This window comes from Bos javanicus, chromosome 1 (assembly GCF_032452875.1).
Source record: "Bos javanicus breed banteng chromosome 1, ARS-OSU_banteng_1.0, whole genome shotgun sequence".
Lineage (NCBI taxonomy): Eukaryota > Metazoa > Chordata > Mammalia > Artiodactyla > Bovidae > Bos > Bos javanicus.
The window spans coordinates 19,053,689-19,078,456 of record NC_083868.1 but is presented as its reverse complement, the minus strand read 5'-3'; the positions used below and the strand labels follow the sequence as shown (position 1 = coordinate 19,078,456).

At 38.6% G+C, this 24,768-nt stretch overlaps 1 protein-coding gene across 1 annotated transcript; it reads left to right on the top strand.

Annotated features, from left to right (window-relative positions):
* Nucleotides 1–557: 557 nt before the first annotated feature.
* CHODL (chondrolectin) lies at nt 558–23,945 on the top strand. The gene is made up of 6 exons (XM_061426059.1): nt 558–639; nt 11,407–11,716; nt 11,862–12,019; nt 17,177–17,263; nt 19,310–19,412; nt 22,542–23,945. Exons 1-6 carry the CDS (start codon nt 561–563, stop codon nt 22,624–22,626), a joined length of 822 nt encoding a protein of 273 aa, XP_061282043.1. The 5' UTR covers nt 558–560; the 3' UTR covers nt 22,627–23,945.
* The last annotated feature ends 823 nt before the right edge of the window (nt 23,946–24,768 follow it).

The window sequence follows — 24,768 nt, the reverse complement described above, 5'->3', positions numbered from 1 at the left end:
GGTGGGGCTGCTGACTGGACTGTTTTCAAAGTGGCTCCAGTTTTTAGGGGAGGGGCCAAGGATGCACCGCAGGGCAGGAGAGACGAAGTAGTTAAAAATTATTACTGGCGAGGGGCTGGAACCTCGGGGACGTGGGTATATAAGACGGCGCCTCCAGCGCAGAGCTGCTGCTGCGTCTGTAGGAGCCACGACCTGGGCATACCGGCTCAGCCTCTCGCTGGCCAGAGGCCGAGGAGAGGAGCCAGGGGCACGGTGCGGGCCACACCGGGGCTCCTTCTTCTTCTCTGGGACAGACACGGGACCGCTTCACTTCGGGTGCCTCTCTGGAGACGCGCACCCGCAGGGTCGTGCGCTCCAACCCGGCACACTCGCGCGCGGCATCAGCGCGCCCGGCGCCAGGTCCGGCCCGAGGCGATGCTCTCAGGGGGCCGGGCAGCCGGGCTCGGACAGCGGGAGTAGGGCCTCCAACGGGGAGGCAGGGGGATTGCGGGGTTAGAGCCCGGGCCCCCAGGCGGGCAGAGACCACCTTCGCTCCACGCCACACCTGCCGCCCCGTCGCGATGAGCCGCGTGGTATCGCTGCTGCTGGGCGCCGCGCTGCTCTGCGGCCACGGAGCCTTCTGCCGCCGGGTGGTCAGCGGTGAGTCCGGGGCAGCCCGCCCGGCTCTCAAGCCGGGAGAGGGGATCGCGGGGCGCGCGGGCGAGGGCAGGCGTGTCCAGGGGTGGAGGCTCTCCCAGGGGTTGGAGACCCGTGCGGGATAGGTAGGGGGCCGGAGGAGGCAGGAGGAAATTGATTGCATGCTGCTTTCTCCCCATCCCTCCCTAAACACCCAGAAAAGTTTACATTCTTTTGGAAGTGCCTGGTTTAGTGGCTACGAAGAGAGCTCTGCTTCATCCTGGGCAGTACAGCGTTTTCTAGGACTTATTTCGACTTTCTTTGTAAGAGAGTTGGCCGCAGGGCTGGTACCTGTAGAAAGGGTGGGGTACCGCGGAGGCAGACGGAGCCCAGTGACAGAAGAGCCGCTGCAGAAATGCCACCCTCTGTTGGCCTGGCTCGACTCCAGTCCCCGCCCGCCCGCACGGGTTTCATGCAGATGATTTCTGAGACCAGATCTGTTCGCTGTGGGTGGCTCACGACCCCGGGGTGCTCAGCCTTTGTTCTCAGGAGGGCTGACAAAGACCAGGCCACTGGTCGTCGTGGGAGGAGATCTTTCCTTTACATACCTTGTTGCAAGTTGGGGACTTCTCAGAACACGAAATCGGCTCGAGTTGGGTTGAGTTGTGCATGATCATCAATGCAGGTCTATGCACACAGTAGATGCCCAATTAGGTCGGTTCGAGTCTATGCCCAGGAAAGGGATCAGAACTGGCAAGCTTCCCGGCCTTTGCTTTGCCTTTTTTTTTTTTTTTTCCTTCGACGACTTTTACTGTCCTGTTGTTGAGCAATTCATACCACATTCACTCTCCCTTACTTTTGGGGAAGGTTTCTGAAAAAAAACAAACAAAAAAAAAGCCAAGATTCTCGAAAGCCTAGGATGGATGAATGGGGCCTTACAGGAAAATTGAGCATAGCTACACTTATTGAAGTTTCTTGTGATGCTAATTATAGCGTTGCAATAGACATTCGTTGAAGATATGTGGGTTGGGTTTTAAGTGTGTAATTTTTTTTTTAATGTAGAAAGCACAGATTCCTTTTCACATTCTGTGCATCTGTATAACAGGTGTCACTAGAGGTAGATGACAGATGACAGCGACTTAATCAGTAGTGAAGTCAGACCTTTAGAAATTGGCCTATTAAGCTTAATTGTTACTGATATTCCCCTCAGCAATGTGATGTTCTGCATCTTCTGAATACAATCCTTCAATGTCTGGGTATCAATCACTCTCCACTAACTTTTTGGCCCTCTGGAGATATTGGAATTAAATACATTGTGTGAAAGGTCACTTGGCAATACATATTGCTTACATTTTTTTCCCAGGCTGTTATTATTTAAATATAAAATGAAAACATTGCAGAATCAAATAAGGTTACACAAGCCCTAGCTTTGGATTCTTCCTGCCGATGTTAGCTTCAAAGAAAAGTCCAGCATACAAACTCATCTGAATGTGTAAATTAAGCATCTGACTGCCTTTGTCTCTGTCAGAATTATTCGTGCAAATGAATGAACAGTAGAGATCAGGCTCTGAGCTTAAGGTGTTTCTTAAACACACGGAAAAACTTCACTGATTTAAATAGTCTCCATTAGGTATATTCTTGTTTCATCTCTTAAAATTTGCAAAGGGAGAAGAAGAATACATAAAGCAGACCTTGAGAAAAACCATTGATGAAAAGTTTATGTTGTGTTCTATTATTGCATAAATACTTACAAACCTTTTGCTGTGTTCTTCTAGTAAGTATTTATAGACATCTTGTAGGTGACATCTGGAAAATTTCTAATTAAGTGAACATGATTTATTCAATTTAACATAAATGATGATGTTTACTTGATAGTAAAATAATTACCAAGTTATGTTCTTCTTATGAATAATTTGTCTTTGCCATACAAACTCACATTGAAATCTAACCATTATAAATTGATTTGTAATTTTATCCTCTGAAGACTAATTTTTAAAAATGTATATATCAGCCATGATGGCATGAAAACAGAGCAGTCTAAAGCCTGATATTTCAGAAATATTAGGTCTAATGTCTCCCTGGATGCTGTTAAGCTTTGAAAGGTGTGTCAACTTTTTCATGCCACTAGGGACAATTTACCAAAATTCTACTTAACTGTCTGTCAACTGAAACAAGCTTTTTAGGGCCATTATTAGGAACATACTTACAATATATGTAATGCATTTTTTAGTTATTGAAGATCATTATAACCATTATAATTTCCATATAATGTATCATTTATCCTAGGGAAAAAAGATAAGAACTCATAACTTTATACAATAAAATACTTTCCAATACTGTTACATACACCACCTTTTTAAAAGTTGAGAGCATTATTTATAAATGAAGTGAAAGCATTTTAGGAGAATAAGCTTATGAAACATTATCTTAACCTGCCTCATAAGATTTCATAGCATCTAGCAGTAATAGATGGAGAAGGCAATGGCAACCCACTCCAGTACTCTTGCCTGGAAAATCCCATGAATGGAGGAGCCTGGTGGGCTGCAGTCCATGGGGTCACTAAGAGTCGGGCACAACTGAGCAACTTCATTTTCATTTTTCACTTTCATGCATTGGAGAAGGAAATGGCAACCCACTCCAGTACTCTTGCCTGGAGAATCCCAGGGACAGAGGAACCTAGTGGGCTGCTGTCTATGGGGTTGCACAGAGTCGGACACGACTGAAGTGACTTAGCAGCAGCAGCAGCAGCAGTAATAGAAAAGTATGTTTATAAATTCCTGGCTATGCTTATTTTGATGCATGAATATGCAATAAAAATATATAACCATGAAGACAGTGATCACAGAATATCTAGTGAATTTTTGATTCTAATTTGGGAATTGCTTTAAGATCTTAGACCAGTACTGATTTGTTGCTCTACACAGATGTGTAGCAATGGGCCCAACCTTTTTTGGTACCAAAGACTGATTTCGTGGAAGACAGTTTTTCCATGGAACGAGGGGTAGGAGGTGGTTTGGGGATGATTCAAGCCCGTTAACATTTATTGTGCACTTTATTTCTATTATCATTACATCAGCTGTACCTCAGACCCTCAGGCAGGTTGGGGATCTCTTGTGTAGAGGATATCTCTGGGGGGGTGCAGTCATTTAAATTTGTGAAGTGACTGGTGGATAATGACATCTTCTTTAGGACAAAGGTAAGACGATTTTACTTTGGGGGTATATGCATACATATGAAAAAGAATTCAAAATTCAGGTCTCTAAGATGGGAGAATATATCTGAAGAGCACGTGGATATTCTTAAGCATTTACAGTGTTCTGAAGTAATGTGTGTGTGTGTTTACTTTCTAAGTGTACCCAGCAGTGATCCATCAATCTATTTATACTGCAAAGTGCATTAGGTGTGTTTCAGGGTACCTCCATATTTCTGCAGAACACTTTAATATGTATTCACTTGAAATTATTGAAATTGGCAAACATTTTATTTAGAAGACTGAATGATTTAGAGACTTCCATTTTAATCATCCAAATGCCACAGAATATTACAAAATCATAGGTGGTGACCAGTAGCCCATAGGTGGTGACCAGTAGCCCATAGATTAATAGCAAGGGACACACAAGTTTTTTTTTTTAATTGAAAAAAACTGCTGAGCGTATTCCAGCTTGTGGTACTATTCCATGACGTCATCAAAAGCATAAAGTGATGATAGTGCAGTTTTCAAAGATGCAATTACTTTAAGTATCTCTTGGGCAAGAGAGGAATGAATTAATCTTATTAGCAGTCACTTAATAAACTACACATTCATCATAGTCATTAATCCTTACCTGCCATTTTTCATTATTTTATGGTTTTATTTTCATAATTCTTTTACTGGAAGATGATAATATCTGTTACATTAACATTAAAAAGGGACAGTATTATATAAAGATGTCCAAAGTGGAAATTCAGCTGATGGTCTCATTAGCAATGTTGATCTTCTCCAACTCTCTGTCTTCTGTGTTAGATGCTTGGCACACAGGTAAATGATAGACACAACCATCAGGCGAGATTGTTTCTTTCATGTTTTAATATATCACTGATGATAGAACATAGCCTGGCAATTTGACTAAAGTTATACTCCTTTTTGTTGGGGATATGTTCAGGTTGGACCTTGTCTATTTTGTTTGGAAAATAGAAGGTCTAGACTTAAAAATCATTGAGGAGATATGGGGTCTGAAAATCTGAGATGGATGTTGCAGTAGGAAACCTATGTCTAAATGTTAACCAAAAGAAATTCTGCATTCTGCTTAGAGGGAAACTCTCCATGTACAACCCTAAGCATGTGTTAGCCATCCAGTAATCAATCATGAGCCAATGCTAAACATGATAGCATAGGTTATACTAATTATGTATATATGAATCAGTCCCTTTATTCATGAATTTTTTCACCTAAGAAAAATATACCTGAGACCTCCATGGAGGCAGCCTAGAAGTTTGGGGACATGTGTGAACTGTGGAGCCAGACTGCCTGGTTCCAAACCCTTAACCATTTATGAGCTGTGTGAATTTGGCTAATGATTTAATTTTTCTGTGTCTCCCTTGCTTCATTGTTAAGATGGGATGAGAGCATCCACACTATAGGGTTGCTGTGGGGTTGTTGTTGATGTTGTTCAGTTGCTAAGCAGTGTCCAACTCTTTGTGACCCCATGGACTGCAGCACGCCAGGTTCCTCTGTCCTCCACTAACTCCCTCCCGGAGTTTGCTCAAATTCATGTCCATTGAATTGGTGATGCTGTATAACCATCTCATCTTCTGCCATCCCCTTCTCCTTTTGCCTTCAATCTTTCCCAGCATCCAGTTGTGGGGTTAGAGGGGTTCAAACACAATAGTGCAGGTCGTGTCATGGACACAGGCTCACCAAGAAAAGGTGAGAGGTCACTCAGGCATTCAGGCCCCACAGCTACCGCTGAGGCCACCTACAGGAGACCAGCCTGTATCACCTCTTTCCTAATTTACCCAAGGGCATGGAGAAGACGCTTGAGAGTCCCTTGGACTGCAAGGAGATCAAACCACTCCATCCTAAAGGAAATCAGTCCTGAATCTTCATTGGAAGGACTGATGCTGAAGCTGAAACTCCAATACTGTGGCCACCTGATGTGAAGAACTGACTTGCTGGAGAAGACCCTGAGGTTGGGAAAGATTGAAGACAGGAGGAGAAGGGGACAACAGAAGATGAGATGGTTGGATGGCATTACCGACTCTATGGACATGAGTTTGAGCAAGATCCAGGAGATAGTGAAGGACAGGGAGGCCTGGCATGCTGCAATCCATGGAGAAACAAAGAGTTGGACAAGACTTAGCGACTGAAAAACAAAGGATTGTGCTAGCTGTGAGGGTTTGCACACTTAGCTATTGATAAATCTCAGGCTATTATCATTATTTCTTTAAATCGCTGAGCTACTCTTACTTTTTAGGTAAGAAAACTGAGGCTAGGAAAGTTTTAAATAATGTCCCTAATATTTCCACAGTTCAAGTAAAGCTCTTATTGATTGAAGTCAGCTTTTAGTGATTCAATGTTTGAATTCTTCACTCACATGATTACTTGGTTTACATTTATTATGTAGATCTTATTATAAATACTAGGTTAATGAAATAAATTTCATCCTCTTATCAGAAGACTTGTGGTGTTTCCCAGGTGGAGAGTTAGGATTTGCTGATACCACCATTATTCAAACAATGGCCAAGACTATAGTTTTCGCTGTTTGTCAGTATAGGAAGATGGATTCCAGCATGATCTTAATAGTGCACTATGCAATTAATTACATTACAAAATCTGTTGCAAAAGTAAAGTTTATTATAGCAATACATTTTTATGATGAAAAAGTCTTAAAAGTTGGTGTGATATTGAACAGTAAAAGCAGAACGAATAACTGATAGCTTTCCTTTTTAGTTTCAAAGTTTGGGCATTATGATCGGAAGTCATTTCACATTGTATGTTATCGTTTCAGCATATTTATCCCTTTGATTTTGAGTAGAGTAAAAAAGAACCACGAAAAGCAAATTGGTTTATGGTATTCTAGTGAAATGTCCAAAGTCCTGTTAGTCTGATTTGGGGAAGATTTATCATGTAGGTCCTCTTTTGTACAACTTGTTTTTTTCTTTGCAACTAAAGGTAGATCATAATTGAACAACTGGAATTCACAGTATGTCTTCCATGTTTTTATTGAAAAACATGATAAAATTCCATACTTATTTAATGTTGCTAATATGTGATTATAGTGTGAGGTGTAAGAAAAAATGTTATTACTTTCATAACTAAGGACTCAACTTTCAGAAATTTTATAAATATAAATGAAACCCAACCAAATCATAGGCTTCTCAGGTAGATCTCATGGTAAAGAACCCACCAGCCAATGCAGAAGATGTAAGAGACACGGCTTTCCATCCCTGGGTGGTAAAGATCCCCCAGAGGAGAGCATGGCAACCCACTCCAGTATTCTTGTCCCTGGAGAATCCCATGGTCAGAGGAACCTGGCAGGCTGCAGTCCATAGGGTCACACAGTCGGACACAGCTGAAGTGACTTAACATGCACACCCGCAAACCAAATCATAGATCCTTTCTATTCAGGAAGAAAAATTCTTGCCATGACTTTATGAATTGGTCCCACTTTTACACTGTTACTAAAAACATTTAAAACTCTGCCAATATTTAGATCTACAGGAATTTTTATGACTAAGAAAAAAGACAGAATTATCTATTTGTGGAAATAGAATCTTAGCTGTGATAATGATAGGAATGATTATTTTAGCAGGCAATACTAAAAATTATTACTGAATTAAAGTGCATATGTATCTGTGTAGTTGTATGAGTGTGTGTGTGTGTGTGCATGCATGCATGTATGAATGTATGTATTAAAACCAGGAGTTGTTGACTCCTAGGTAAAAAGTCTTTCTCTTTTGTAAATAAGCCAACAATAAAGGGAGATTTCCCACCACAGATGTTAGGTAAGTTTTAGTAAATTGTCATCAAGCTAGCCTTAGTGTAATAAAAACTGCTAGGTGGGTATCTGATTATTTTACAGGTGGTAGAATGGTCGGTGGAAGATTAAATGTAGTAAATGGAGTTAGATGTAGTAGATGGAAGACTAGCTTCCCGTTGTTCAAAAAAGTCAATGGAGGATTTATTCTGAATATCTAAAAACAAGAGAAAAGGAAATTTTCCATGTGATCTCACAGAATGAGAAGGGATGTAGTCGTAATGGCTCCCTAAGATTAGCCTTCAGAGAAGTGGGAAAGTTGCTTCCAGAAGGCCCGTATTGATGGAACTTTTCTGGGAATTAGGGCAACATTTGTTTCCCAGCTGTTGAAAGTTCCCCTGCTCCTGCAGCCAAGTGTGTCGGCTGAAGCGGTGAGTGTTTCAGTAGCTGCTGCTTCTGGTGATTGTGCTGCAACTTGGACCAAATTTGCTGACTAAGGTGGAAGTCGATAATAAAATAGAATTGAATGTGAAGAAATTCAGTGTCAGCTTTAACTGATTTTCTATATAAATACCATAAAAATGTGCAGTATAGCTAATAATTTCCTTAAAACTGCCTTGCTAAAGCTAAACTGCTAGTAACTTCAGTTTTAAAATGTGTGGACACAGCTGATATTCCATTAGTACACTTTGCAGTTAACATATGTCTGTAATTGGTAATCGGCCATTGTCCTCGTCCTCTACAAGTCCCCCTGATATGCAGCCACCACAGCCCACACCCCATCTTCCAGGATCCTAGACCATTCCTTCATCCACTGCCAAAGAAATGGTACCTGGCGCAGAGAGTGCAAAGGCTGGCTATAGTCCAGGGCTCCTCGTATTAGTTCCTAACTATTTAAAATATAATCCCTGTCTCTAGATTTTTCCTTTATTATTATTATTTCTGTATAGACTAATGTTTATCTACAGGTTGACATTTCTAATACCTAGTAGTGGTATTAGGAATTTCCACAAGACACTGAAAGCTCTCTTATGCATTTAATTAGAAGTGCTATTTTAATTTTATAAATACAATTTCATCATTTTTCTTGTGTCCTCATCATAAATAACAAATCTCTGCATTTATTTTTCAGTATGTCAAAGATAATGAGCAGAGACTTTTAGCTTATAAAGTGAACTAGGCATATCCTCTGAACTACTGTTGCTGGCTTTGTTACATAAATAATTTTTAACTCATTAAAATTTCTGTCTAATCTGTTTTTATTTTTTTAATTTGGTTTCTTTCTGTTATCTTGCCAAACAATCTCATTGGACAAGTTAATATTTCAAAAGCTGGGATCACATTGAAGTCTGAGGTTCTTGGGTGGAAAATTGAACACATTGAAAGCTCAAGGGAATGCAGCTCAGATATATTTTGAGATTTAGAAGTATGTAAAAGATGTAGAAATGAAAATAGAGATAGAGATTGCTTTAAAAATACAAGCCTAAAAATCACTAGGCTTAATGGCATTACTAAAGTATTGCCAGGGACAACCATTTTGAACACTGACATCATCACAAACCCTAATAATAAATTAGAAATTAAAAAAATTTGTATTAGGATCAACCATTGGGACTTCCATGTCATCTCCCCCAGATTATTTATTTCAGGCTCATTTGTCCTTTTGGTGTCTCTTTAATTCCAGTTTCCTGTAGTCATTCATATTAACATGTTAGTTTTCATTAATAGTTGGGGCAGTCTCTTAATTTGTTCTTATTATTCAGTGCATTAGTCTTGAGTCCAGATCACAGTTAATGAGACAAAGAGGACACCTGGCTGTCTTGCTTGCATTGCTGGAACTTCTGTGTTGTTCGTTGGCTGTTCTCAGCTTGTATCAAGATACTGAATGCCTATCACTCAAACACTGGTGTGAGGTTAATGGCCTTCCACTGATTTCTTCCCTCCTGCCTCTAAGTGTCATCAGAGGTCATTAATTGCTGATTCTGGAGGAGAATGGATGTGATACCAACACTGGCTCAGTGTGATGTACTGTAATTAAGAGTATAAAGCTTGAATGCTTTATTTTAAATATTAAAACACTGGCTAGAAACTGTTATAACAGCCCTCTAATACTGACAGATTTCCTTGATCAGCTACAAAATTAAATACACAGTGAATAAAGCCTTCAATCCCAAGAAGAATAAGAATTGTAAGCAGTAAAGCTATGTCTTGATCTCTTGGTATAAAGTAACTCACCTTAATTTTACATAAAATACTAGCTTATTTTCCAAGGGCAAAGCTCAGGCTGAAACGAGAGACTGAAAGGGAGGTGGAGACTGTGGACAGCAGGCTGGGGATAAGGAATAATGACAGAGATAGAGCCATGGCAGTTTTTAAAGTTGGCAGCAAAGATTTGAGGTGAATCATGGAAGCTAATGAAAAACAAAACAGAGCAGCATGACCTTTGTGGAGACCGTGTCTATAACCTTGGCATACTTACTTGGTGATAAAAGAGGCAGGTGCAAACAATAGAACAATAGGAATTCCGTTGCTAAATCCTGGACACTATTCCTGTTATTTATATGGCTTTTTTATGATGCAGTGTGATCATTCATATTTGTAGTTCTGTCACGAAGTAATTAGGAGTATTCATTCTGAACTATATGTAGAGGTATGTGAAATTCAATTTTGAGAGGCCTTTTAAGTCAAACTTTTGTTTGCCTATGTATTTAAGTCTTCACAGATGTTGTTAGTGATGTCGTAGCAGTGAAGCTTGATAAAAGGTGATATTTCATTAAGAACTCTTGAGAATTATCTTAAACTTCATTTGTGGTTCAATCTAATATCGTGACATAAATTTGTATTCTCTCTCTATATAGTGACTTTTAAAATCATTCATAGATATCAGCATAGATGGTTGAACTGAGTGTTGTAACTTATAAAAACCTTTAAAATACAAGTGAAAATTTGCATTTTAAATTTCTGTTCCAAATTCTGAATATCCTAGAGTACTCTAAAAGGTTTACCTGTCACTTCTAATACCACACTATATTAATAAACTGTTTATTATTACCCTTACCTTTATACTGACTTCTATTAACTTTGAATTTTAATATGTTTGCTCTCAAATATATACAAGAAAAACAAATATTTACAGTTTATATTTGCCACTTTATTTAAATTTAAATTATTTGAATGTATTCACTTCATGATGCCTTATGTAAAGATTGCTTTACTTTACTTTTTATTAATTCCTTTGTGAATTGTGATTCTTATTTCATAATTTTGACCTTTTAGCTTCCTTTACTGTGTATACTTGACATTTCTTTATCTACTTTCACTTGCTTTAGCTATCAGTTTGCAAAAGGTAAGCCAGAAGAATTATGATTTACAAAAATTTCCTTGGTGTACTGATTCCCTGGTGGCTCAGATGGTAAAGAATCTGCCTGCAAGGTGGGAGATCTGGGTTCAATCCCTGCATCAGGAATATCCCTTGGTTCAGAAGGGAAAGGCAACCAACTGCAGTATTCTTGCCCGGAGAATTCCACGGACAGAGGAGTCTGGTGCATTGCAGTCCATGGGGTTGCAAAGATTTGGACACAACTGACCCACTTATACTTTCTTCTCCCCTGTTTTGAAAAGTTTGGGTTACTAGTTTGTTAGGGTATCAATTAGCATTTGTAGATTGAAGTAGGAATCTAGAATATTTTCTAGATTTTATGCAGTGGTTCAGTGGGAGAAGCGTTCTTGGTAGATTCTTTCTGATTTGATTGGTTCTTTCGTTTTAATGTGTAGTAAGTACCATTATGAAGATAGTTCAGGTAATCAGTACATGGACATCTTTTCTTTTTTTCAGGCCAAAAAGTATGTTTTGCTGATTTCAAGCATCTCTGCTACAAGATGGCCTACTTTCATGAGCTGTCCAGCCGCGTGAGCTTTCAGGAGGCACGGCTGGCTTGCGAGAGCGAAGGAGGAGCCCTTCTGAGCCTGGAGAATGAGGCAGAACAGAAGTTAATAGAAAGCATGTTGCAGAACCTGACAAAGCCAGGAATAGGAATTTCCGATAGTGATTTCTGGATAGGGCTTTGGAGAAATGGCCAGGGGCAAACATCCGGTGCCTGCCCAGATCTCTACCAGTGGTCGGATGGAAGCAGTTCCCAGTACCGGTGAGTGGGGATCCTGAGGAGGCAGAAGTCTCTGGGGGGGACTCAGAGGGCAAAGAATGGGGGGAGATGTCCATTACCTGTAGAGGATGTCAGAGTAGAACAGTCGAAGTCACTGAGAAGTGTCCCTGGTACTCTGTCCTTGCAGAAACTGGTACACTGATGAACCTTCCTGTGGAAGTGAGAAGTGTGTTGTGATGTATCATCAGCCAACGGCCAACCCTGGCCTTGGGGGCCCCTACCTTTACCAGTGGAATGACGACAGGTGCAACATGAAGCACAATTACATCTGCAAGTATGAACCAGGTAGGAAGCATTGTAAGTCAGTAGGAGCAGATTGTATGTGTATTGGCTTACATTTTTCATCTTTAGCCTATGCTACCTGGGCTCTTTTTGTTTTTGTGCAGTGAAACACAAAATTACTTTGCAGTTCGATGACAGAGTATTGAAACAGCCTAAGCTATAAAGCAAACAACTGCCCAATGAGTTAAATAGAAGGGAGTATCTAGAAATATCCAGAGAGGTATCTTTAAAAGACAGTAATTATTTCTAATATTAAGGCCAAATTGTGTTTTTGTAAACAGGTTTTATGAAGAATAAATATCTATTCACAAACATTTAAGCATTTAGTATAGTGCATGTGAAATAAGTATGTCACCAAAGCACCTAGGAGTTTACACATGTGATTAGTAGTTTTTTAGAACATTTTCTGGTATATTTAAGGGAACCAAGCACCATTCCTCTGGGATATTAGCTTATCATATAATGGCATGATATTTGGCTTGTACTCCTCAGTGAAAATCCGAATGTCAGAGAACCCTGGTGCAGAAAAGTAGGGGCAGGTGGCATGTTCTTGCTGTGGCCCTCAGTCTATGGAATATGGCTCCTCAGTTTCCTTCTGTTTGAAGTCTCCAGCTTTCTTACCCTATGCAGCACATGGAGAGATTGCTCTGACCTGAGCTACGGTAATATGGTTTCCTACTGAAATGGTAAACTTGAATTATTTTGAACAGGACAGCTGAACTGAATTGAAATTTGACCAAAAAAGAGACTGATCAGAACTATGTAAACTCATCTTTTTAATGATCTGAGAAAGTCAACTTAGACACTTAGGCTTTGAGGTCTTTTTGCTGTTTTTCTCCTCTCAGTGTTTGGAAGTTTCATTTGAACTCTCCCAAGGGCTGTCTACTTGACCTCGAAGCATATGTTCATGGTAGGCAATTATAATCAAGTGCTGCTATTTCCATTATTCTCTTGAAATTATACTTCTTTACTCATAAGACTGTAAAGCACAAGGGATTAGTTGGATTAGATTTACCTTTCTCTTATATTTATTCTGCGCTTGAGTATATTAGCCTTCTCTCTTTATCCCTGGTGAGTTTATTATTTAAACCTCTTGGTGGTTAAATCCATCATTACCCTCTTAGAAGCCTTTGCAAAATGAAATCTGTTTTGCACTTAGGTTCTTTGTCTAAATTTTTTTCCTTAGAAAAATATAAAGTTGAAATTCTCTGACATTTTAACTTTGTGACACTAAGTGCTTGAAACTGTTAAATGAAACAAAGTATATTATGGTATATTCTTAATACAATATTATCTTCTTTCTTTGAACTTTTAGCTGACCCTTGTATATTATTTTATCTTGCATCACACTTACCACCTTATTCAGGACACTATTACCTCTGAATCCTGTTTTGTATCAGGTAGTCTAAGTTTATACTACTTATGGAACAGCATTTTAGACAAGGAATTATTTTTTCCTTTATCTTCTATATTCTACCTAAATCTTCAAATATGTATAGCTTTTGAGCAAGATTATTTTATGTACTTATTGTTTTTGAAGCACTTGAACACTTCCATGGTTGGTCTTATTAATGTACTTAGAATTTCTGTACTTTATTTTCATTTTATTTACCTTATATGTAACTGATGGAGAGGGATTTCCCAGTGGCTCAGTGGTAAAGAAGGATATGGCAACCCCCTCCAGGCAAGTATTCTTGCCTGGAGAATCCTGTAGACAGAGGAGCCTGGTGGGCTACAGTCCACGGGGTCGCTAAAGAGTTGGACATGACTGACTAACACACACATACACATATGTAACTGATTTTCTTTCCTTGAGCTTAGTGTCTTGTTTATGAAGGATGTTGGCTTGACTAAATTCCTTGCTTGTATAGTCAGTGCTATTTTGGTGGTAAGTAGGTAGCTTCCAAAATCACTGCACATGGTGACTTCAGCCATGAAATTAAAAGATGCTTACTCCTTGGAAGGAAAGTTATGACCAGTCTAGATAGCATATTGAAAAACAGAGACATTACTTTGCCCACAAAGGTCCATCTAGTCAAGGCTATGATTTTTCCAGTAGTCATGTATGGATGTGAGAGTTGGACTATGAAGAAAGCTGAGTGCCAAAGAATTGATGCCTTTGAACTGTGGTGTTGGAGAAGACTCTTGAGAGTCCCTTGGACTGCAAGGAGATCCAACCAGTCCATTCTGAAGGAGATCAGCCCTGGGATTTCTTTGAAGGGAATGATGCTGAAGCTGAAATTCCAATACTTTGGCCACCTCATGCGAAGAGTTGACTCATTGGAAAAGACTCTGATGCTGGGAGGGATTGGGGGCAGGAGGAGAAGGGGACAACAGAGGATGAGATGGCTGGATGGCATCACTGACTCAATGGATGTGAGTCTAAGTGAGCTCCAGGAGTTGGTGATGGACAGGGAGGCCTGGCGTGCTGCGATTCATGGGGTCACAAAGAGTCGGACACGACTGAGCGACTGAACTGAACTGAACTGAGTTAGCTTTCATGCATTGGAGAAGGAAATGGCAACCCACTCCAGTGTTCTTGCCTGGAGGATCCCAGGGATGGGGTAGCCTGGTGGGCTGCCGTCTATGGGGTTGCACAGAGTCAGACAGGACTGAAGCGACTTAGCAGCAACAGCAGCAGTTAGCTTTTTAGTGGTGTGGGGATTGGAGGAGCAAGCAGTAAAACTAATTTACAAATTGTAACAATATTTTGAACTTTATTCTCCAACTATACCAGAAGTACTATGTGACTTGAACTTGGTCTCCTCTTTCTGCTCCTGCATATTATCTAATAGCATGACTTGTTGTTTGGTTGCTAAGTCATGTCCGACTCTTTGTGACCCCATGGACTGCAATATGCCAGGCTTCCTTGTCCTTCACTATCTCTTACAGTTTGCTCAAACTCATGTCCATTGAGTTGAAGATGCCGTCCAACCATCGCATCATCTGTCGCCCCCTTCTCCTTTTGCTTACAATCTTTTCTAGCATCAGGGTCTTTTCCAGTGAGTCAGCTCTTCGTATCAGTTGATTGAAGTATTGGAGCTTCATCTTCAGCATCAGTCCTTCCAATGAATATTCAGGACTGATTTCCTTTAGAATTGACAGGTTTGATGTCCTTGCAGTCCAAGGGACTCTCAAGAGTCTTCTCCAACACTGCAGTTCAAAAGCATCAATTCTTCGGTGCTCAGCTTTCTTTATAGTCCAACTCTCACATTCATACATGACTACTGGAAAAATCATAGCTTTGACTAGATGGACCTTTGCTGGCAAAGTAATGTCTTTGCTTTTTAATATGCTGTCTAGGTTGGTCATAGCTTTTCTTCCAAGGAGCAAGCATCTTTTAATTTTGTGGCCGCGGTCACCATCTGCAGTGATTTTGGAGACCCCCAAAATAAAGTCTGTCACTGTTTCCACTGTTTCCCCATCTATTTGCCATGAAGTGATGGTACTGGATACCATGATCTTAGTTTTCTGAATAGTGAATCCAATTTTTATATTTATTAAAATTACATTAAGCACTGTTATTCTTAGACAATAAAAACGGCATGTATTAGATTGTATTTCTAAAATTTTCTCAATCAGCAATTACATTAAAACTTTTGAACGATTTAAAAAATAACCAGTTCTATATTGATAAAGTGTATAATATCTGTATTATTTGCTCAGCAAATACCAGTTGAGCACCAGAAGCAAGGAGTACCTAAATTCTGTAGAAGAATGAGTGTAGGGTAGGACTGAAGACTAGAGGAGGCAAAGTGTCAGGGTAAGATATGTTTAAAAGATAATAAATATTATTATAGGATGGTGTATGATTAAATTTCTAATGAATAGAGACCATGTAGCCAAATTAGAATAGTAAACATTACATTGAAGTGATTTAATATTCTGAAATTAATGTAAGATGCTGCCTGTGTTTTTTCTTTTTCATTAACTGAGAAAAATAAGCAGAGTTATATTTTTGGAACAAATGAAAACAAATGTACAAGTTATTTCTTAGTAATTCTATTTAATTTCTCTATGAATTCAGCCACTGCTTGTGCTTAGTCGCTCAGTCATGCCTGCTTCTTTGCAACCCCAGGGACTGTAGCCTGCCAGGCTCCTCTGTTCATGGGGATTCTCCAGGCAAGAATACTGGAGTGGGTTCCCATCCCCTCCTCCAGCTTAATCCAGGGACTGAACTCAGTTCTCCGGTATTGCAGGTGGATTCTTAACAATAGTGCCCTAGAGAAAGAAATTAGACAAGAGAGTAGTACCAGATCGTTATTAAAAAAAAAAACCAACAACAGCATTTTTCAGGTGTGTGGCAATTGAAAAAGTCTTGCCTCAGAAAAAGCAGGGAGAGAAACAATGTGCAAGCCTTAATTTATGATAATTTTTTAAAGATGCAGATATTGTTGAGAAGGAAATCTAAGGATGGCATGGTTTGTAGGGGACAGAAATGTGCTTTAGAACATTTTTATTTGAATCATCAATTCCGGATACTGTCCATATGCTGTTATCTGCTGTTTTTTGTTGTGAGGAGAAATCTAAATTATACACCTTCGTAGTATAAAGACTTCACTGGTGGCTCAGTGGTAAAGAATCTGCCTGGAGCCCCAGGGTCGGGAAGATCCCCTGGAGAAGTAAATGGCAACCGACTCCAGTATTCTTGCTGGGGAAATCCCACAGACAGAGGAGCCTAGCAGGCTTATAGTCCGTCCATAAGGTTGCAAAAGAGTCAGACATGACTTAACGAGTGAACAACAGTAGTGTAGAAATCATCTTTGTTGGTCTTTATTCACAGCTAGTGCCTCACTTTCTTATGCTTTCTGATTCTTGCCTATCTTTGCCTACTTTTGTACCTCCTTGGTCATTATTACCTGTAATAGGTTATCATCAGCACAGATGCTCTGGATTGTTAAATGCAGTCTGGGGTTACAGGAATTCACCCAGTGGATCCAAGTTGCAAAGAGTTAACCAGGCAGATCTTTTATTCAGAGACAATTAAATGCTGCCTTTATTGTTAAATCATTTCATATAAATTTAAATTCAAAATAGAATTAGCTGGAAGTTGTTCAGAAATCAATGTTTATTTTGTTTTGTAATAAGCTTTTATTTTCATCTACATTTGCATTTGTCTTATTTATCATTATACATGATAACTGTACTTATTATTTACAGAGATTAATCCAACAGCTCCTGTAGAAAAGACGTATTTTACCAACCAACCTGGAGACACTCATCAAAATGTAGTTGTTACTGAGGCAGGTAATTAGTTCACATGTCTTTAACTCACTTATAAGGAGAAGAAAAGGTACTTATTTTTTTTTTTTTTGATTGGAGGATAATTTTGACAATGTTGTGTTGGTTTCTGCTGTACAACAATGTGAATCCGCTATGAGTGTGTATATATATCCCCTCCCTCTTGAGCCCCCTCTTGCGAGCATCGCAGAGCACTGAGCTGAGCTCCCCATGCTACACAACACTTTCTCACTAGCTATGTATTTTACACATGGTAGTGGGTATATGTCAGCGCTACTCTCTCAGTTCACTTTTGCTTCATGTTGGCCCCAATTTTCTTGTTGCTTAGTGAAAAAGTGCACTAAATATAAGCGTATGGAGATTTATTTTAGAATTGCATTGGAACAAATGATGCTAAGCTAGTTTTTGTGGGTGCTTCTTTTTTGGCCGCACTGTGCGGATCGTGAGATCTTAGTTCCCCAACCAGGGATCGAACCCATGCCCCCTTCAGTGGAAGCACAGAGTCCTAACCATTGGACCTCCAGGGAAGTCTCCTAAGCCAGTTTTTGAATAGAAATTTTGTTTTCTGTATCTAGTACTAAACTAAGTATCCCATGTTAAAATGTGGATTCATAAGGATCTTCCCCAATTTGTAGGTGTTATGATGTAAATTGGCACGTTCAGTAGCCTATAAACAGTAGGGAACTGGTAAATGTTTAGGGATTGACTAGAGTAAGCTGGGATTTAAAAAGTCCAATTTGTAGGCTTTGAGTTTTCTGTGGTATGGAAAACTGCCACCCTGGCCAATTTCAAGTTACCAAGTGACATGACTAAAGAGCAGATTGGGTAGTAGACACATACAATGAGCTTTCAACTCAGTGCCTATGGCACACCAGTGTCTGCAAAAGACACAAAACACAATCCCAATGCAAACCTCTTTTTAGTAAAAAAAAAACTGCTCTTAGTATCAGTTAGGGCCTGTTTTAGCATGGTGCTGCTGGTAAAGAATCCACCTGTCAGTGCAGGAGACACAGGAGACGTGGGTTCGATCCCTGGGTTGGGAAGATCGCTGGCAGAGGAAATGGCAACCCACTCCAGTATTCTTGCCTGGAAAATTCCATGGAGAGAGGAGCCTGGTGGACTAAAGTTCATGGGGTTGCAAAGAGTCAGACATGACTGAGTGACGGAGCACACACGCATTTAGACTAAGATAATGGCTTTCAATTTGCTATCTCAATACATAGCTTTCTAATTTGCTTTTCTTGTATGGATGTGATATTAAACCTTAGTGCTTTTCACTTTCAGTCGTCTGATTTTAAAACCATTCAGACCATGTAAATCTAATCAAACAGATCAGTAAATAATTATATTAGTAATATTTTCCCTCTTATGACATTGAGAAATTGTTTAATAAAGTCATTGCAAGCTATATGGGGGTTCTGTGTGGCAGTTTTTTATTTTTCCAAGAATACCTAACATTATCTACTGTGATGAAACAGGATTAAAAAATGATTCATCTTAGAATTTAATTAAGATCAAATATTTATGCCTCTGGAGTCTTATGTCTCTAGGTTATGACTCTATCATCAGTTAATATTTACGTATTTTGGCTTAATTCCAGAGAGTTATGCATGTCATCATGGCACTGAGCTTATTAGGATAATTACATATCTAATAAATCAACAATTACTTTAATCATGATTATTCTTTAATAATCAGTGCTTGTTTTCAAAGTAATAACTGAGAAGGATTAATGGAGTGAGATAGCTAAGATTATTAATATGTTATGAAAGCCAGTCCCTATCTGAATTGCAAATTTAATAATAGTTTGGAAATATGGTCATTTAACCGGAGCATGGCAACCATGCAGCATGATTTTGTTTTTAACTTTTAACCAAACATAAATATATTACTTCATTAGATTATTCAGTATTTTGGGAAGACCTTACTTGGTATCTGCTTATTGATAATAATTCTATTTTGCCTTAATTTTTTAGAAAGCTTTTATAGAACCATAATGTCAGAATCCTGCCTCAACTATCTGTTTACATTAAGACTGTTTTACTTTTGTAGGAATAATTCCCAATCTAATCTATGTTGTTATACCAACAATTCCTTTGCTCTTACTGATCCTGGTTGCTTTTGGAACCTGCTGTTTCCAGATGCTACATAAAAGGTAAATAATTCATACATGGAGAGACAACTTGAAAAACTTTAAACATGTTTTCATAACTCTGTAAAAAATTATGTTTTTAAGTTGCCTTAAGAAAAGTGTGATTCTAATTCTTTCAGTACAAATACAGTATATATAATCTAATAACATATACCTTGATTATAGGATTATGAATTATCTCATTTCATCCTCACAGACCATATGAAGTAGGTATCCTTCTGTTTTCTCTTTTTCAGTTGGGAATATGGTTGCTTAAATGGGTCATACAATTTGCCTTGGGTCTCATGGCTAATATGTGTGATGGATCTGAAATGTGAATGTTTTTAATTCCACAACATATGCGACTATACTGTACTGTCTCTTTATATTAAGTACAGGCAGTAATGCTAAACCTTTTAATCTTGACCTCAAGTTGTATGCCAGACTTGATTTTTGTGCGTGAACTTTGTAGTACCTTTTGCAAAAACAGCCTTCTGTTTTATTTCCAAAGGATATTTTAAGTATAGGAACAATGGTAAAACGAGTCACTTTTTAGTAGGCATCTTGAAATAAAGTGATATATCTTAACATCCAGACTCTTGAGAGTATTCTTTTATATCTGTTTACTCATACCCTTGAATTACAGGTGAAATTTTTTCATAGGTGTCAGTTTGACAGTTAAACTAAAACATTAATGTGTGAAATATAAGTATATATCAAAGAAAAGAAGATGTGGATTTAAATTAGTGCATGCTTGTTAGAATAAACTAGACATTTTTGTCAGTGTTTTAAATAAAAAATGATAGAATGTTTCCAACAGGGAAGGACATGCAGATAAGTAATTTTTTCTTTTATCTTCATTTTCTTTTTCATGAACCCTAAAGAATTTACTGAGTTAAAAAGCTCCAGAAAAAAAAAATTAAATAGATATAAACTCTAAATGCTACAAAAGAATTTTTTTTAAAAAATCCAAGCTGTGATATATTGACTGTTTAAAGAAGCCATTTTTGAATAATGATAAATAAAGCCTGGTAAATTAATACTATATTTTGTGTACTCAGTTTATATATATATATACATATACACACACACACATATATATGTTTTCAATATTTTATACAGAATAAAGACAATAGTAAATATCTGATTTTACCCTTAATTCTAAGACTATAGATGAAAAGATAATTTATCAGTATGAAAAACAATGAAGCAGAGGGAGGATTTGATATAAATCCCCCCCATAACCCAGCCAAACTGTAATGAAGGGCTGTAAATAGCTAATCGCTATGAACAAAGAGTTGAGAAAAATTATGTAGATCTTCTCATTTCTAAAAGTAAAATTACCAAAGTATCAGTAACTGAGTTTTCTCTGAAGTTTGCTTTCCTTCTTCCAAAATAGTATATTATTGTGGAGACTCTGCTCATTCTCAAGTCTTCCAGGTTTTTATACTTTGAAGACCTTGGAATTTTCACATGTTGGAAATTCTCAAGGGTGAGGAAATATTTCTCAAATTTCAAACATATTTCTCAGAGTAAGAAAATATACTCACTCAAACATAAGCCATCTCCAGACACCAGAATTAGCTATTAGTGCTTAATTCATCCTCTCTTAGATACTCCCATTTTCCTTTCTTCCAGGAAAGCAAGGAAAAACTTCATCAAAGACTCCAATCCATTGTCATCTGAGTGCGTTGCAGAAAGTTTAAGTTCCGGTTGGGTACACATGATGGCTTCTGTGATTCCATGTCATGTTCAAAATAAGAAGTCTTGTTTCCTTAACCCATGATAACTCTTAAATCAAATAAATACTAATGCTACCCCAAAGCCACATTAATAACTTAACCACCCTTTTGTTTCAACCATTTAGGAGAATTTCATGTTTTTCATCAAATTTGCTTGGCTTATTTTCCATTCATGTAGGATAACTTCCTGGGTAGAGATGTGTTGATCTTACTTATTTGGATGCACATTTCGAAAATGTATCATTTAGATACAATCATGTATTAGCAATAAATTTACAGTTAAATTGAAGTCAATTAAGTAATAGTATGAAATTCTATGGCTCAGGCTTATTTAGAAAGACTATTTCTTTCTTTGAAGGGATTCAGCAACACAGTGTTTGTAGACAGAGATTGAATGGGATGGGGTAGGAGGAATGCCTGGAGCGTGGGGTGGAGGCAATCTATTGAAGGAAGCATCTGTAGGAGCAAGGAAGTACAGAAGAAAATGAACAGGAACCACCAGGGGTTAGTGATCTAGGCGAGGGCTCATTCCCAGGAAACTGGATCAAAAAAGAGCCTCAATCTTGATAAGTATCTTGAAGAGGCTGACTCAGGAAGGGAGAAACTCAGGAACAGTCACTTTTGCAGGAGTCTTAGAAGTGGCCATCTTATGGAAAAACTTAGAAGACATCCCCTGGAGAAGGGAATGGCTACCCACTCCAGTGTTCTTGCCTGGAGAACTCCATGGACAGAGGAGCCTAGTGGGCTGCATTCCATGGGGTTGCCAAGAGTCGGACAGGATTGAATGACTAACACTTTCACTTTTCACTTTAGAAGACATCACAGCTTGAGGGACAGGGTGGAGTGTGGTCAGCCTGAGAGCTAGAGGAACTCTCTCAGGCCTGAATCTGCCTTGAACTGCCTTTGTTTCAGAAACTATAGCAAAATTAAGCTTTGGGGAATTAAATGACTTAACTATAGGACAGAAAAACATGATGGGTGGAGGGGATAGGACAGTTTTTACATGTAGGACAAAAGCACTATTTTGATGATTTGACATTAAAGTACATCATATGTTAATGGCAGATTATTCAAAAAGCAAAATTATAAAAATAACTGATCAAAGAAAATGAAGATTTATTGGTGATTACAATGAACATTTTGAAACTGGGTTAAACATATTTGTGTATATGTCTGAATTCTAAAATATGAAGGGTCAGAGAAAGATTTTTTTTATTATCTTATATGAACTGCTTACCCTCTTCACCTACTGGAATAATCCAGAATTTTTTTGTAGGAATGAAAAAAATCTGCTGATGAGAGAAGAAAAATACTTTTGTAATAAGTCTGACAAAGCTCCATTTGGACCAAGACATGCCTAGTTTGATGAGAAGTCTCAGACATTGAATTTACTTCTTCTTCTGTTTTTCAGTAAAGGAAGAACAAAAACTAGCCCAAACCAATCCACACTGTGGATTTCAAAAAGCACCAGGAAAGAAAGTGGCATGGAAGTATAATAATCCACTGACTTGGCTCCAGAAAAGAAAATAGAGTTTTATAATTCTGGAACTGTATAAGGAATGGCATCAGAACATTAGCTTGGAATGGCTTGAAATCTCAAAGGATGTGCAAGATGAACTGTAAGCTCCCCCTTGAGGCAAATACTAAAATAATTTTTATATGTTCATTATCTCATTTATAAAATAATGCTGTGCTAATAATGGAGTGAGACATGCTTATTTTGCTAAAGGATGCACCCAAACTTCAAGTCGATGAGATGGATAAAATGCAGATAAAATTGCTGTGAACACATCAGAACAATGTGTGCATTGGAAGCAGTTGTCTTTGTCTCTTTCACCTTTCATAAGTTGTAATCTAGTTAATGTAATGTAAATTGCATCGAAATTTACAGTGTGCAAAATATTTTTCCTTTACATGAGTGTTTGATAGAATGGACTGTTCTAGTATTTATTTTTATGATGTCTCATTTTTCAATACATGCTGTTTTGATTAAAGAAATGTATCGCTGTTGTCAACTGAATTCACACACACATAAATCTATTACCGTAGAAAAAGTTTCATTTTCTAGAAGTGGCTCATCTTCTTTTAGTTTCTCTGCTTTGGGTCAGAGGAAGTTTAGGAAATGTCTTCAGAAATAAGAAGTTATTTCATTAACCGTGGTATCTACTCAAATATTTTACTTAAAGGCAAGAATTGTCTAATTTCAATTGTGCAAGACATGTGCCTTACAATTATTTTGAATTTAAAGTTCAACAGATTTTGTAATAACTTTGTTAAATAGCTGTATAAACAATAATATACTCAATCTAGAACAAAAAAGGTGGCATACACAATCAATATAATGTCTTCACATGTTGCCTGTATAACCACAAGTAGCTCTCTGAGGGTTCTGAAATCAGTCCCTCTCTTGCCAGCAAAGCAAAGATGGTTCTGGTGTTGACCTTGGAGGCAAACTCCTGCAGAGTTTGATTAAGGTCTTTCCTGGCTCTGTTTAGCCTCTATCATCATATAAGGGGGTTTAAGAGTTGGGACTAGTTGAGTGGTCACCATGAATGTGCAGTTAAGCACAGCACGTTGACATTTCCGTGAGGAAAGAAACTGAAATAGTGTAAAAACGCATTTGTAGGCATCAGTGATCATGGGTTCCCTGTCCAGGGTTTGGCTGGGAGAATAAATTGGGGTGGCTCTGTATTCTCTTCTAGTTTCTTCAATGCTTGTGGCTCCTTCCTCTCAAGAGAGAGATGTAACTATCTGGTCTTCAAACGTCTCTGTGCTCCTTTTAACCAAATAAAAAGTTCTTGTTTCTGAAGAATGATCATTGGTGCTGTCTAAATCTCTTACATGAACGAAGTACAGATGTGTTTGCAATAATGCATGGAAACAAATGACTGTTTAAGTGTGGTAAGAATGGAAGTTACAGTTGCCGGGTGTTCTAAACCTCATCTTTTCAATTAGATAATGAAAGTGCTTTCATTGTGGGAATTCACAATTCCAGTTGTTTGGTAAAATTAAGAGACAAAATAGAAATTAGTGGGCAGTGGTCTGTTTTCAGCTGCTTAGAGACTGAGGAAATGGGCAGCTGCCTTCTAAGCTTACAGCTGCCCACATTTAACACTCCTCTTTCCTTTCTTGGAGACCCATCTTTCTGGGCAGCATAGGAGACCAGCTGCTGAGACCCACCTCTTTCCTCCAGGCTCCCACCATACATTATTTCCTTCAGTCCGGACTGGATGGAGGGAGACTGGGCTTTCCCCAACGTCTGTGCCACCCACAGCTACAACAGCTGCAGGGGGGGAGAGGAAAAGTAATGGGGAAGGGACTTGGTTTTGCTTTTTATCTTGTTCCAGACCTGGATTACTCTTCTGGTATCAATTACTAAACCCATAAGTTCCTAGGGATGGGATAAGGAACTTCTCTCTTAATAGAAGATGGTAAAGAGTGACTGTCCTAAGGGTTTCTAAAGCTGACCTTTGAAAAATAAAAAGGAGTCTGTGATATATCTGTTGTAATTTTCAGAACATGCTTCTAATAAATGTTTTGAAATGCAGATGAAACATTTGTGGAACAATATTTGGGGAATCAAATCAAATAACACACTCTACCCTTGATGCTCCATCCTTCCTAATCACTTCATCCTT

Coding starts and splice junctions, on each gene's coding strand:
- CHODL (XM_061426059.1), top strand. CDS start 561: ATGAGCCGCGTGGTATCGCTGCTGCTGGGCGCCGCGCTGCTCTGCGGC. Junction 11,717..11,861: donor GGAAGCAGTTCCCAGTACCG/GTGAGTGGGGAT, acceptor CTGTCCTTGCAG/AAACTGGTACACTGATGAAC. Junction 19,413..22,541: donor TTCCAGATGCTACATAAAAG/GTAAATAATTCA, acceptor TCTGTTTTTCAG/TAAAGGAAGAACAAAAACTA.